Here is a 15,919-nt window from a genome sequence, read left to right as displayed (position 1 = left end):
AATGGGGGTGGGGAGTGGCAGTGCGGAGAACTGGTGCTAGCTAAACATCATTTCCCAAATGAAAATCTGAAATAGGAAGGCACTCACCTAAATTGTAAAATAAACCAAAAGAACGTGAGAATTAGTATGGTATGTTGACTCTATTCTTGCCAGTAATCTCTACTACATTTTCAAACACCACAGGTACATGAATGATCCCTAAATCTCCAGACCCTGCGCAATCTCTCTCCTGACCTCTAGTCTGTATATCCTACTCACACTAAGCATCTCCAGTATGATGTCCCACAAGCACCTCAAACTCAAAATGTCTAAACTTTAATTCAACATTTCCCCGGAAAAGTGTTCCTCCTCCTGTAATAAGCAAATTAATCCCTACCTTGAAAAATGGTACCACCTACCTGCCCAATCAGAAGGCCCAAACTAGATGCCATCTTCAACTCTTCAGAAATTCCACTTCTGAAATAATTATAGTATCTGAATCCATCTCCACAGCCTCAGTGTCATTACCTAAAATTAGGTCCTTATCACTTCTTACTTAAATTTCTGAAACTGGCTTCTGTTTGATTTACCCACCACAAATCTTACCCTTATCCCATCTCCAATTCAGTCTTCTCAATGCTATCAGATGCTCCTGGCTTAAAATCCTTCAACAGGGCTTCCCTGGTGGCACAGTGGTTGAGATTCCACCTGCCGATACAGGGGACACGGGTTCGTGCCCCGGTCTGGGAAGATCCCACATGCCGCGGAGCGGCTGGGCCCATGAGTCATGGTCGCTGAGCCTGCACGTTCGGAGCCTGTGCTCCGCAACGGGAGAGGCCACAACAGTGAAGGGCCCGCGTACTGCAAAAAAAAAAAAAAAAAAAAAAAAAAATTCTTTAACAGCTACTGCTGATTTTGAAAATATGATTCAAACTACTCACTTGGTATATAAGACCTTTCTAGATTCAGCCATAATTCCTTCCCTTGGTCTACATGTGGTCTCATGTCCTCTGTACCTACCTGGAAAGTTTGTCTGCCTAGCTAACTCTTTCAAAACTCAACTTAAAAATGAATGAATGAATTATGAAAAGCCTCCACTAAACCCTCAGTGTGCCTTAATATTCCACTTCTGTGTATCCTTATAACATGTTCTTCTTTCACAGTATTTGAGAAAAGGAACTGCATTTCTTATCTCTGTAACCCTAGCACCTAAGTGCCTCACACAAAGCAGGAGCTCAAAATGTCTACTGAATGGATGAAGTGAGTCAACCTAAGACAGTGAAATCTCAAGAATACTGATGAAATTCTGACTTTTGAAACCTGAGCAGGCTCCACAGGGAGGGGGAGATTAATTTGCTTATTACTCACTAATCTGTTTCTAGATAATATTTTTAAATAATTTTTTCATTTTCCATTCAATAAAAGTTTGCTAAATTAAAATCTTTAATCTTTAAAAGGCAAATAAATTCCTCATGTCAAACAGAACCAGTCCTACAAGTAAGAAACACATTAATTAACATGTGGTACAAAGGTCTGCATCACTCAAGAGGCTAAAAAGGAATCTGGGTTAAGTCAACTTAGCAGATACCTGTTTGCCTACATGGTAGAGTACCACCTACGTATTAACAACAGGTCAACAAATCTAGCTGCCACTACCCTACAGCCCCCAAATCAACTACAGTCACATCAGCATTAATGTGAGTATGGGGTAATATAATTGTTGACTCTCATCCTTAGGGAAATAAATGCAAATGACAGAAGGGAGAAGCCCATTACTATTTCAGAAAGGCCGGAACTACAGACCAAGGTCTGTGAAAATGTAGGAAGATTCTAGGACCCCGTAACTTTTCTGCCTTTGCTATCTCCTGTTTTCCTATACTGATAAGCTATCTATTATCGATCTACTCATTCAACAAATATTTTTTAAGACCTACTATGTCCCAAGCATTGTGCTAGGCACAGGGTCTACATAACTCTCCCCAGTCTGTTACATAAATCTCTCCAGTGTGAAGACAGACATTAAACAAATCAATGCACAAATATAAACATAACTAAAAACTGTATTTGATGACAATATGGAAAGGAACATGAAACAGAACTATAAGGGAGACTACTCTAGATTGTCTTTAGAAGTGATATTTAAGCTGAGACCTGACAATGAGTAAGTTAGTCAAGCAATGAACCTACAGTAACAACAGATCTGTGTTTTAGGAAGGTAGTTCTGACAGCAGCATGGAAGACAGGTTAGAGAGGAGGTCAGTTAACAGATTATTGCAGTAGTGTAAATAAGAGATAGTCCTAACTAAACTACTAAAGGTGGAGATGGCAAGGAGGACCCAAATATGAGAAACACTGAATTGCAGGATGAACAGGCATTGATCACTGATAAGGTAAAGAGTGTAAGAGAGAGAAAGAAGTCAAGGTATTTCCTAGGATTCTAATTAGCCTAGGTAACCAAGAAGGTAGGAGTGTGAATAATTGAAACAGGGAACACATAGAGGAGGAGCGAGTTTAAAAGGTAAGTTTGGCTTACTGAGTTTCCGTTACTGGTTAAGATATGGAGAAATATCCATGTGGAGATGTCTGACATGTAACTTTGAAAACAAATGGTCTAATAATCAGAATTGCCAGGCTAGAAAATAGGTCTGGGGTCATCTTCACAGAAGTAATAAGTGATGCTTTAGGAGTGGAGGAATCAGTAAGAGTATTAAAAAAAGAAAAGAAAAAGGAGAAAGGAAACTCTGATCATATTTAAATGCCTAGAAACAAAATAAAAGTCAGTGGCAAGAGAGGAAGGATCAGAGTTCACAGGACCATCAGTTCAAGAAATATTTATCAACATCCACCTTGTTCCAGGTACTATGCTAGATGCTAGGGGTATAAAGAAAAGACAGGAGTTCTCAAGATGCTTACGGACTATGGGGAGAGACACAAATAGATAAATTCAATATAGTTATAGATGTGGCACTACAGAAACACACAAGGGGGAAACCCAGCCAAACCTAGAAGATCAAGAAATACTCACTGGAGAAGATAGTGTCTGATCTAAGGCTCTAAAATTAAGTAAAATCATGCAAAGAAAATTGGTAAGGACAAACCAGATGAAATCAAGAGAATGCTCCTAGACTTTTGGAATTCTGAACAGGATAACAGGTTATAGAAAAAGAACTGGAAGAAGCTGAGAGGCTAAAGTGATTTAAATTGGAAAGAACAGAGTTATTCTCAGAGAAAATAAGAGAACCAGAAGATGAAAAAAGTAGACAAGAGGTTTTGGTAGGAAGTTTACAGAAGATTCTGGAGGAAATGTTACAGAAGGGAGATTGAGGGAAGCTGCCAAGCTGTATGAGGATCTGGGAAGAGACGGGTAAAGATAACTTGTATGAAGCTTGCTGAGCTTAACGTAATTGTACCTTTCTATCTCCTTAGAAATTTCTGTAAAATAGTAAAAAGTTCATTATTTTCCAAAGATCTGGAAGCTTGTCTGTTTCTTTTGGATGCAATACCATGCTGAGACCAGCCCAAAGTGACCCAGTTACAAGTAACCATGAAAATCTTGGAAAGGTACATTTTTGTAAGCATTAATGGTCGTAGAGTTCAAGCATGATGGGAAGCAAGGCGGCACTAGATTTAGCATTTCTGTGGTCACTGATGGCCTTCAAGTGAACTCTCAATAGAAATGTAGGGGTAGGGAAAAACTATATGGTTCACATGCGAGTGGTATAGGCATGGCTCAATATTGTTCATTCATTCAACAAATATTTATTGAATGCCTACCATGTACCAGGAACTACCCTAGGCCCTGAGGAATCAATGGTGACCAAGGCACAGGTCTCCTAAGAGCTTAACGGAGAAAGGAGACAACAAAATAGACAATTACAGTATAGTGAAATTAGTGCTAAAGCACAGTATGATGAGAGGACATGAAGTTTGACAGTGAAAGAAAGGAGGAACAGATGGCAGTAACTAGGACTGAAGGTAGTCTGGAGGGGAAGTTTACTTTTTGGCTGAAAGGAATTTAAGCATGTTTGTAGGCTGAGGGGAGAAGTTTGTGGAAAGGGAGACAGAGATGAGGAGGAAGAAGGAGAGGACTGTTGGAGGAAGGTCTGAGGAAGAAGACTGGCAACCGTAGAAGTGCTGGACTTGGACTTCTTCCTTCAAAGAACCAAAGAAGGAACCGAAGACAAAATAACTGTGATGCAGAAGGGGAGCATAAAGAAATGTCTTCTACCTTTTGTCATGATATAGGCAAGGCTGCCTCTTATCAAGGAAGCAAAATAGGGCTGGAGGCTTTAAGGGCAGTGTAAAAGTTCTGAAGTAGCAATGTGAGAATTGGATAAATGAAATAACTAATTCTAATTCCTAAGATTACACAAATGACAGAAGAGGCAATCAACAATTACATGCTTAGTTTGTTTAGATCTGGGAGTGGAATATGAAAGTGAAATGTGAGCTGTATTTCATAGAAGTGAATAGGGATGAATTAAACAAAGGTAAGACTGAAAAAAAAAAAACAATTATCAAAAAAATCACAGGGTTTCCCTGGTGGCGCAGTGGTTGAGAGTCTGCCTGCCAATGCAGGGGACACGGGTTCGTGCCCCGGTCCGGGAAGATCCCACATGCCGCGGAGCGGCTGGGCCCGTGAGCCATGGCCGCTGAGCCTGCACGTCAGGAGCCTGTGCTCCGCAACAGGAGAGGCCACAACAGTGAGAGGCCTGTGTGTCGCAAAAAAAAAAAAAAAAACAAATGTACACCCATACAGTGTATAACTGATTATGGATTATTTATCAGGGTATACAGTCAGTACAGCACTCCCATGAATTTGAACCTGTCACCACTACTTAGTAGCAATGGTGGAAGCTAGGAAGCTCAAATTAAAAAGTCAGGAAACAGAAGCCATCAGCAATAGAAACAAGGAGGAATTCACAGGTAGAGAAGCTATATAGATTAGAAGATGAGGTAATGGGAAAAGAAGCTTAAAAGAAAAGACATATTGTGGACTAATATAAGCCTGAAGATAACTGATGTAATGTTGCTGCTTTCCTTCTTTCCTTCTTTCCACACTCTCCTAGCTGTTTTATGCCAGGTACATTGTGAGGCATTAGTGATACAAAGAGAAGACATAATTTTTGCTTATAAACTGAGAATATGTTCTTGTACCCATAGCCTAATTCTTACAAAAAATAATCATAATAAAACTGAAAGCTGTTCTGAGTTCTGCTACTCAAGACTATGCATTGGGGCTTCCCTGGTGGCGCAGTGGTTGAGAATCCACCTGCTGATGCAGGGGACACGGGTTTGTGCCCTGGTCTGGGAAGATCCCACATGCCGCGGAGCGGCTGGGCCTGTGAGCCATGGCCACTGAGCCTGTGCATCCGGAGCCTGTGCTCCGCAACGGGAGAGGCCACAACAGTGAGAGGCCCGCGTACCACACACACAAAAAAACAAAACAAAAACAAACAACAAAAAAAGACTATGGGGCTTCCCTGGTGGCGCAGTGGTTGAGAATCCGCCTGCCGATGCGGGAGACACGGGTTCGTGCCCTGGTCCGGGAAGATCCCACATGCCGCGGAGCGACTGAGCCCGTGAGCCAGGGCCGCTGGGCCTGCGCGTCCGGAGGCCCGCATACCGCAAAAAAAAAAAAAAAAAAAAAAAAAAAAAAAAAAAAAAAAAAGACTATGCATTGTTCTATAAGACATTAATCACAAGGAAGCACAATTACATCATAAAAAGTTCAACAAATTCTTGAATAATTAGCAAAAGGTGCTGCCAAAAACGGCAGCAGGTTAAGTACCCATAAAATAATACGTTCTAACTTAATAAACTGCTGTCCATCTTGGCTTTACCACAGATGTTACATCTGACTTTTCCTTTTTTTTTTTTTTTGTGGTACGCGGGCCTCTCACTGCTGTGGCCTCTCCCGTTGCGGAGCACAGGCTCCGGACGCGCAGGCTCAGCGGCCATGGCTCACGGGCCCAGCCACTCCGCAGCATGTGGGATCTTCCCGGACCGGGGCACGAACCCGTGTCCCCTGCAACAGCAGGTGGACTCCCAACCACTGCGCCACCAGGGAAGCCCTGACTTTTCCTTAAATGGCTGGATTAATACCAACAAAAAGGCAACGAACATCAAATGGCAAAGCAAGATAACCAGAAACTATTAGGCAAGTGCCAGAAAGTATTTTGGCAGCAAACTGATAGCAATTTTAGTGATCACTGTAACAGTATTAATACATATTTATTGAGCTCTTGAGCCAGGCATTGTGCTAAGTATATTACATACAATATATCATTAAACTTTTATAAATTCCCACAATAAACCTACCTATTACCGCATTTTCTAATACTGTCATTATACAGACAAGAAAATTGAAGCTTAGAAAAACTAAGTAACTTGCCCAACCTACACAGTTACTAAGTAAAGGAGCCAGGACTTGAACTCAGGTATGCATGATTCTTAAAAATCCATGCTTTAACCACTGTGTGATTCTGTTTTCCCAAAAGAATGGAATGGTGCCAGACACATGATGAACACTCAATAGTGCCTGTCGTTGAAGGAATGAGACGATATAAAGCAGCTATTGCAGAGTAAGCCCAAATGCGGAAAATACAAGAAGAGCAGAAGCAATACTTTAAGGATTCACTAAGTCACCAACTCAAATTATGCAGCATAATTGTGGGTGTCTGGAAAATCACAGCAACTGACAGAATGGCCTAATATGCTGTGACAGGAAATATAATGGCTCTTTTTGAGTGAAAACGTCAGGCTGTCTATAAATCTACAAAGCCAAAGACAGAAACAGCACCAGGCAGTTCAGAAAAGGAACTGCAGGTGCTGATTAGAAAACTCTTCCCCACATTTTCTCAGTATGGAAAGGATTGTTGGTGCTGCACTGACCAACAGTCAAGCCCACACGTTACCTTTAATTCTATCACCTTTAAAATGAAAGAAAATGATGTGTACTGGAAAGATTAGTACATTCTAGAACTATCCAGATCCCTCTTTTAAAAGACTGGCACCAAAAGATTCCTCTTACTGGGTACAGGGCCATGTTTTATGGCACTGACTCTGCTACCATGATCACCAACAGGACCCACAGAGAGCACCTGTCCAAGGAACAGCCAACCTCTGAAGAGCAACCTATGGCCAGCAACCTACAAAGAGGTCTAGCATGGGAGATATGCCCAACAAGAATGCACCTAACTGAACCAATCAGATTTTCTCTTACAGAAATCTAAATTCAAGCTATATGAAGAAAATACCTGAAAGACACAGAAGAGGCAAGCAGTGGAAATAATGAGGCAGTTATATAACCACACTGAGAAGATATCAAATGAGGTAATTAGTGTCTATTTTTTTTTTTTTAAAGTAAAAGCAGAGTCTGACAGGGAGGGGGAATGGTAAGCTGGGACGAAGTGAGAGAGTGGCATGGACACATATACACTACCAAATGTAAAATAGTTAGTGGTAAGCAACCTCATAGCACAGGGAGATCAGTTGGGTGCTTTGTGACCACCTAGAGGACTGGGATAGGGACGGTGGGAGGGAGACGCAAGAGGGAGAGGATATGGGGATATATGTATATGTATAGCTGATTTACTTTGTTATAAAGCAGAAACACACCATTGTAAAGCAATTATACTCCAATAAAGATGTTAAAAAAAAAAAAAAAAAAGCAGTCTGAGAAGGGCTAATAGCAGCAGAGAAGCCATACTCCTGCTGCTAAGAAGGCAACACCCAGTCCCTAGAGTTGCATTATTTTTTCCAGCTTCTTTAACACCTGGTTGAAATCCGTATGGTGAAGCCAGTTTGTACAATTACTGCTAGGTTCCCTTAAGGCCTGACCCCTTCTGTCTTCGTTCCCCACACAGCACTCTCTAACGAACCTCTCTTGACCAGCTACAGACTAACTAAAACCCTGCACTCACAGCAGCAGCCGCAGCAAAAGCGTAGCACGATGCTCTATCATGGGCACACATGCACTCACACACCTGCAATGAGATGGCATGGCAAGCTGGGTGGTGACTGGTAATCCAAGTACTGTGGGTCTTACTTCCATCTTGTAGAATCTGTGGTTTGAAGACATTGTGTTCTTTAGCTCTAGTTAACTGTTTTAGAAAGAAATGACCTTCAAAGAAGTATCTTAAACCTTAAAAATTAACAATTCATATCATTACAATTATACACTTAGAAACTGAAAAGAGATCCAGGGCAGTTACGGGCAACAAAACCATTTCCTTGAAAAGTTTCTTCCTCTGGTGTGTGTTTGTATCCAAATTTCATGGTAACTAAGTGATTGTGTTCACTTACAATCATAAGAAACAACAGCTGGCTAGTCAAGACAGCCAGGCAAAGAAAGGGCAAATTGGAAAATCATGAAAACGTTTTGAGGAAAGTTTAACTTGAGGATATAAACATTGAAGATGACTCACAAATTTCACTAGCGTGTTCCTCTCTATCTTTATGACAGCCCCATGAGCCTACCTTATGTCCTCAAAGGCTGCTCATTCAAAGGGAAGGAGAATAAGGCTCAGAAAGTCTCAAACATCTACAAATGTCCAGCATGTTAGATTCCAAGGAACTCAGTAAATATCTAATGAGCAAAAGGCATGAAAATGGCATGGCCACTCTCCTGCAGAAGCTTACACAGAACGACCCTAACAACTTATATGACAAAGATCCAAGAACACTACATAAAAATCTTTCCCTTAAAAGTTAATTTTTTTTTCATGTAATTCAATCACTTGTGCACACAATGTTCCTAGTACTTGGCTATTTTTTTTCTTAGAAGAAAACTATTCCTCTTTCTCTTCCCATCCAAAATAAAAACTACCAGACACAACCAGTACTTTGGGGTTTAGGTCTACCAAAGCATCGATTTAGCCAAGAAGAGTCTCAACTTTTTAAAAAATATATTTTTGCACAGCTTAGAAAGAAAGCCTGACTAAAAGCCACAGTTCCATTTCTCAGAGCTAATTTATTCTCGGGATAATTCCACAGATAGAAGGAATTAAAAACTAAAAATCAAAATCTGGGTTGTAAAGAGAGTTCTATGCATTTAGGGTTCATTTTGGTGTAATAATTTCTCCTCTAACATAACATTATTATATGCTCTTGCATTGAAAGTGTTACCAGATTATACAGGAGCAGGACACCCAGATAGGCTACAAGTCATTATTGCTCAAGCATTCACAGTGTTTTTTTTTGTTTGTTTTGGTTTGCCTATTTTTTTCAACCACCTCATTCTACCGTTTAAACATTGCAGTATTTTGTGTGCCAGAAACATGCTCAGATACCTGACATAAGAATTTGAGTATCAGAATCATTAAGAAACCACACAACCTAGGTGTTGGGACCCCAGCACTTGATCTGCAGATCAAGATATGAAAGTTCATCCAAACCTAGGGACAAAGGTTCTCTGGTGTTGCAAATTAACCCTAGACACAAAAATTTCCAAAATCGTTATCTTATGGTTAAAAAAAACAAGATCAAGAACAGGGAGATGTGCAGGTAAACCCTGTTGGTAGATAATTTAACAGTACTTGGGCCTCAACTGAAATATGGAGTACTGCCACTAATGACTACCATTGGCAAGACTTTTGAAAAGTACCATTTATTTCTTCATGACACATTCACCAAAGAAATTCCTGACTTAGCCCAAATCATGCTCTCCTGAAGAATCCACTCTTTCCACAACCAAATGCTTGCTTTCAAATAGTAATGCATATCTACTTTAGTTCCATAGAAATATTTCAACTATGTTAGTTAGTATTTGCTCCATGTCAATATTTTACACATGACCAAAACCAAAATATTGTGTGATAGAACAGATACTAAGAATTTTAAGACAGATGGGTTGTCCTAAGGAGTAATGATAAAAACAAAGCCTAACTTACAATGAATGTGCTTAAAACTACCTAATACCTTTTCAAGATAAATGAAAAACTTGAGTAGGAATGATAAACTAGTAATAGCTGCTTAGAAGAAAACTGGTGGCAAATAATATAGTTGGTTGTCCTCATTTCCCAATTAAACACAAAAGCAGCAGTTAAAATCTGATGCATAGCAATAAACTCTCTTCTAATGCACACATCTCCATCTAAACTTAACTTCACAAGGTAATAAGAAATTGCACATTTATACTCTGAAAATTAGAGTAATCATATCTAACATTTATTGTAACATGACAAGGACCACCCTGTTTTACATGTATTTTTCATTTTCTCCTCAGAACAACCCTATCAGGTAAGAAATATTATTCTCATTTTATAAATGAGGTTAACTAAGATACAGAATGCTTAAGTAACCTAACTTGCCCAAGGTCACACAGGAAATAATTTGTGGATACAAAAATTTCACCAACGAATCTATAGCTCCAGATCATTACACCAAACTGCCAACAAGTAATATAGTGACTGTACTTTGCAAATGATAAAATCTGCAAATATAAGGTGCCCTGATAAAGGGAACATGCTTTGTGGTCAGACTTAGTGTCAAGTCTCAATTCTATAATTTACTAGCTATGTGAACTCGAGTAAACCACTGAACTTCCCTAAGCTTCAATTTTTCTATTCTGTAAAGTGGGCATAATGAAGGAACAGTTCTTACTCCATAGGGTTGTTGGTGGATTAGGGGCATCATGCATATAAAGGATTAGCAAAGCGCTTGGTATATAGTAAGCACTCTATACATGTTAATTACTATCTACTAAGAATTCTCTTTATTATCAACTCTCATTTTAGTACTGGTGGCACTTTCTAAAATAAATTAAATCAATATTGATATAACAGAAGTTTAGGAAAGTAAGACCCAAAGCCTCAAAGTATATAACAGCACAATTCAGATGGAAAAGGCTACTTAAACATCATTATCAAACATTTATTTAAAGGGCCTGGATATACATGAAAACGTGCTAGGCACTAAACAAAATTATCAAGACATAGTTCCTGACTTTAAAAATACACAATCAAGCAAATTAATTCTGCTGAGTGGGCACAAACAGCAAAACCTCCAACTCAGGGCACTTTCTGAACCAGATGCACCTATGGTGCTCATTAAGTTCCCCTCTGTGGTATGACAGCGGTGAACATAGGTAGAGAAAGAAGCTTCAAAATAAATAATAAACCTGACAAGTATAGAATGATAAAGATTCAGGAAGAAATGAGCTGTCTTTCCACCCTCTTTTACCTTCTCAAAAAAATGTTTTAGCTATCTTGGTACTAATGATCTGTTAATTTAACCAGAAGAGAAAAAAGGAAAGATAAGAGCTGCAAGCTCAGAACTGAGGTCAAAGAAAAAGGATACAGAAACAAATTATAAGCGAGAGAAGGAAAGAATGTGGAAAGTTAGAAAAGCCAAAATAATTGTAGGTGACTTTAAGTGAAACACATTTTATTCTGCAGTCTATCATGTGCTTAATGCTTTAGAAACCAAACAACTAACAGCCATACTTAAGATTGCTGATCCTTACTCCTTTTCAATCTTGAGGTTTCCACTAGCTCTTGAAGTCAGAGAAAAGAAAAAGAATAGCATAGAGTACAGAAGGATTCTGTCTAACACCACAGCCAACATCATGCTGCCCGTATCTTAAGAGCTCGGCCACTGATCAACTACGAGACTGTGTCTGAATCATAATCCTGATAATCTAAGGATTCCATTTAGAAAAGTAAATTCTAAAACACCTAACTAAGGAACTAGAATATTTCCAAAGGCCACTACCTAATTTCTAAAGTTTTAGAAGCATTTCAAATCTCATTTTCAGTGGTCATGCTATTTGAAGAGATCTTTTACAACTTCACAGCAGGAAATGATATTCACTTGTGCGTCTATCTTCATACCTACTTGCCATAATACCTACTGGGAAACTCCTTTCTATACCTGCAGCCTCAAACTGTAGCAAAATCACAAAACTCCCCACTACTGCATCCACAGGCTCTTTAAAGCAAACTGAGTAGAACAGCCTACTGACCATAATGCAATGTAACAAATACATATTCCTAAAAAATGTGAAGGTACTTTTCAACAATACAAGCACAATCTGTGTCAACCGAAAATTTGGCTCATATATATATATATAAAAATATAAAACTAGGCTAAAAATTAAGGATGGATAATTTATATATTGTTCAAGAATGTATACATTCAAGGTTTTCTTCTTGAAGTAGGGAGTAAAGAGGAGGAGAAAGAGACATGAACCCCAAAAATGGTTATTGTGCATTCAAGGTATATCTGCATGTTATAATCAACACCTGCTTAGGGAATTTCCTGGCAGTCCAGTGGCTAGAACTCCGCACTCTCACTGCCGAAGGCCAGGGTTCAATCCCTGATCGGGGAACTAAAATCCCACAAGCTGGGCAGCGTGGCCAAAAAAAAACAAAACAAAACCAAAAACACCTGCTTAGTGTCAGCCATACTTCATCAAGCTTTTGCTTGCACTATACAAACTTATGAAGTTGAAGTGCAAGCCATACCTTCTACTGTTTCTCCTCTTCCACCAAATTTAGGAAAAGGTATCTTTGAATTCTATAGAAGAACTCTCAATTGATCAAATTGCAGCAAAAGTGGATGTAATTTATAGCCAGAAATAGGCCTTAATATAAAATAAGGAGTTTCTGATGGTTCTTTACCTGCTTCACTATTCCCCCCAACGACAACAAAAAGTACTATAAATACTTGCTTATACAGCCTGTGTGCAGAAAAGCTTCCGGCACAAATTTCTTAGGCCTCTTCTCAAGAGCCTTAAGCCTGATCCTCTGAGATGACAAACCTCAAGAGTCAAAATAAAACCAAAAAGGATGAAGACCAGAAAGGAACAGGAAGAACAAAGAATTTCGAATCACTTACTTATTCATTCTACTTAACTGGTCCTAGTTTAGTCTCTAACTCCTATGTTTCCCATGATCCATTAATTTGGCTATTATGATAAAATATTCTTAATCTTTCTAGGCCCTTCTAATTTAGACAAGTCCTGACATAATGCTATTTTTTTCTCTATGACCCAGATGAAATATTTTTATAGTCCTTGGAACCCTTGATGCCCCCTCCTAAATTCCTGCTCTGTGGCTCTAAAGTTACGACAGTGGAGACAAACTGTATGTGAAAGGTCCTGTGGAAACAGGTGAGTGGAGTAAGGGAACTGCAGCAATTGGGCTCTCCTCCACCAACATCAGGATATTTCTCTTTCTTCCCTACAGTATTTAACAAGTAAAGGAAAAAGGAAAAGGCTGGCATACACATGAGAAGCTGCAGCAAAGAGCTACCGCTACCCCAAGCTTTTCAGGAATCCTCATATCTTTCCACCTGTTATAGGTACCTAAGTCTGGAAAATATCTTTGGAATATGTCTTGTGTGTAGGAATGCATAAAAGATAACACCTTGCAAAAGTCAAACATACAGGTTTAATAATGTGCAACTAATGAAGATGGTTTATAAATGAAATAACACCTACACATTTAGTTCCCTAAATATATTACACTATTAATCATTAAAGTTAGACCTATAAGTACAAGTTTTCCATATGTGGAAAAGTAAATCTGTTTTTAAATTAAAGAGAAATTATCACTCTAATTCTTAAAAATAAAACTATCAGGATAAATTTCAAGTGTAGCTGCTCATAGTCACTGAATAAATTTAAATTTGATAATAAAACATTTAAGTTTCAACCAATGCACCTTCGTTGAAGCACATTTAGCTGAAATAACTTCGAGTCTGGTTTATTTCCATCACATATAGTACATTTTTCCAACAAGAGCATGTACATTCAATATAGAACATTTCCAGCAACAGTTACAGTCTTTCTAGTTTCCTTTCACAGTATATTTTAGTGCAAAGCACTGGGAAGGGTAAATGTTTTTCTAGCTACGGAAGCATTTTATTATGACCTTGTGGATCTTCAACATGTTAAAATTTTATACAAAAAGTATATATAGATGGACAGGGTCCCTCCTAAGTACAGGGATGAACCTATATAAAAACATGGTATATTCTCTGCTGTACCTTTTAAAATTATAATTTGACAAAAATTACTAAAAAATAAAATACTCCCTAAAAAGTACAAAATATTGATACACAAAAACCTGCCCAGTATTTCATTAAAGATAGATGTATTTCTGTTTTCCCTAAAATCTTGATTACAAAAATGGACAAAAATTCATTATTTTCTAAATTTTACAGTAGGGATCAAATATTATCTAAAGTGGTCATTTAATATTTTACTTGGGAGAGAAAAAGAATCAGGGTTTACACCCCAATCTTCCTTTTTTAGCAATATTTAAAGAAATAAACTAGTATTATAAGAAGTGGTTGTGCAGGGATTGTCTGCATCTATAAAATAGCAGTAAGCTACTTATTACCTTCATATTAACATTAGTAAATGTGTGGTCTTTTTAAAAAAAACTGAAAAATTAAGTTGCATCTATCATTAAAGTGCTTTGTATGAAACTTAAAGAAAAATAGGGAAATGTTTAATTTTCATAAAAACCTCAGATGTTTACAAATGAAGAATGTGATGATCCATGGATGAAAATGAACCAGAAGTTTCCTGTAGTATATATTTTAGAATGAAATTTTCAAACATTTAAGTGCTATAGAACAAGTTAGAAATAAATGGATGTAAAAATAATTACAAATATTTAGTAGGCTAAATATTTATAATGTGTTGAGATTTGTCTTTTGGTCCTAACATACGCTCACTAGGAAATTATATATCTGTACAGTCCAGATAAAAATTCTGCCAAATAAAGTGGAACAAAACTAAAATCGCTAACATATAAAGTCTTTGTTAATTAAAAATCACCAGTGGTGATATTTTCTTCAGGTTGTTGATCACTTAATCAACAAACTGCTGGAAAACAAAATTTGCAACATTTTTGTAGAAACTGTAGACCAAATGCACAGGGGCGGTTAGCTGATGGACTGTGATGACAATACAAAATGTCACAGCTACTTGAAAGTGCTGGAAGAGGCAGTGCCTTAGAAACAAGTGGTTAGATGGTTATTATTTTAGTCAGAAAACAGCAGTTACAGTCATATATTTATCAAATTTTTTTCTTTTTTTTTTCCTCATAGTACCATTTGAAGATGTTTAGTGGTTCTAACACCAATTTAAAGTCTTTCCACAAAAATGAACTCCAAACCTTTTCGTACATCACTTGAAGTTATCTGAGGAGAAATGGGAATAAATGAACACTTTTGAGTTTAACCAATAAAACCTTATTTTCAAAATAATACAATAGTAAATGACTTCTAAAGGATGGTTTCATCTCAAGTTTTCCACACAAATAAAAAAATGTGTGATAATCAAACCACAACATTTAACCTACTCAGCACTCAAACTAAGTATACTGCTTTAGAACCTGAATCCAAAACTAATTTAATACTAATTAAATATATTAAATGCATTAATACAAGGGACATAGATACTGAAGGTAAACTTTAAAAATATAGAGAGACTTGCAAAAACAAGTACAGGGAGTCTACTCCTTATTTTATATTGCATTTTAAAAATCTACATTTGTTCCAAAACCCTCTAAAAAACTAGTATTTTTTTTCTTTCTTCCCAATAGGAATTTTATTTTTCTTGCAACACACAACCACAGGAGAAAAAAGCAAATCCCTCCTTAATAATATTACCTATGTTGAAATGATCGATCACCAAAACTTTATTTAAACAAAAAAGGTAAAAATAAAAGGATCGTGGACCTAAACAATCACTTTTTCCAAAGATCAAAACTAAAAAACAGGAACTAACATATACTCCCAAGGAGAAGGAAAAATAAACCCAAACTTTTGTTTATCAAGTTTCCCCCTTTGCCTGGAAGCACTATGTTAAACGTAAATAATAAATGCTAATTGTTCTAAATTCAATTTGGGGATTGTTTTTTCTGAGTGCAGCACTTTATTTAGCCGTCACAGATTAATTTAACAATAATTACAGTGCCTCAAA

The 15,919-nt window shown here is 37.8% G+C and overlaps 1 protein-coding gene across 6 annotated transcripts in view; it reads right to left on the bottom strand.

The window, feature by feature from the left end:
• The window catches only part of ZNF800 (zinc finger protein 800), a 157,271-nt gene that overhangs the window by 11,450 nt on the left and 129,902 nt on the right, over window positions 1–15,919 (bottom strand). The window contains exon 6 of one of the 6 annotated variants that reach the window (XR_010842121.1): window positions 7,968–8,045. The exons of 3 other annotated variants lie outside the window; for them this stretch is intronic. Coding sequence is in view for 2 of the 3 variants with exons in the window: in XM_067042256.1 (XP_066898357.1) it covers window position 8,045 (1 nt within the window). In the remaining variant the exon portion in view is untranslated. Of the gene's footprint in view, window positions 1–7,682; window positions 8,046–13,360; window positions 15,136–15,919 lie in introns of those variants that run through there. 2 more of the 6 variants (XM_067042256.1, XM_059074210.2) reach the window with 2 other exon arrangements.

This window comes from Kogia breviceps, chromosome 9 (genome assembly GCF_026419965.1).
Source record: "Kogia breviceps isolate mKogBre1 chromosome 9, mKogBre1 haplotype 1, whole genome shotgun sequence".
In the NCBI taxonomy this organism is placed as follows: Eukaryota; Metazoa; Chordata; class Mammalia; order Artiodactyla; family Physeteridae; genus Kogia; species Kogia breviceps.
The sequence above is the reverse complement of the archived record's forward strand: the minus strand, read 5'-3'. Positions and strand labels throughout refer to the sequence as shown.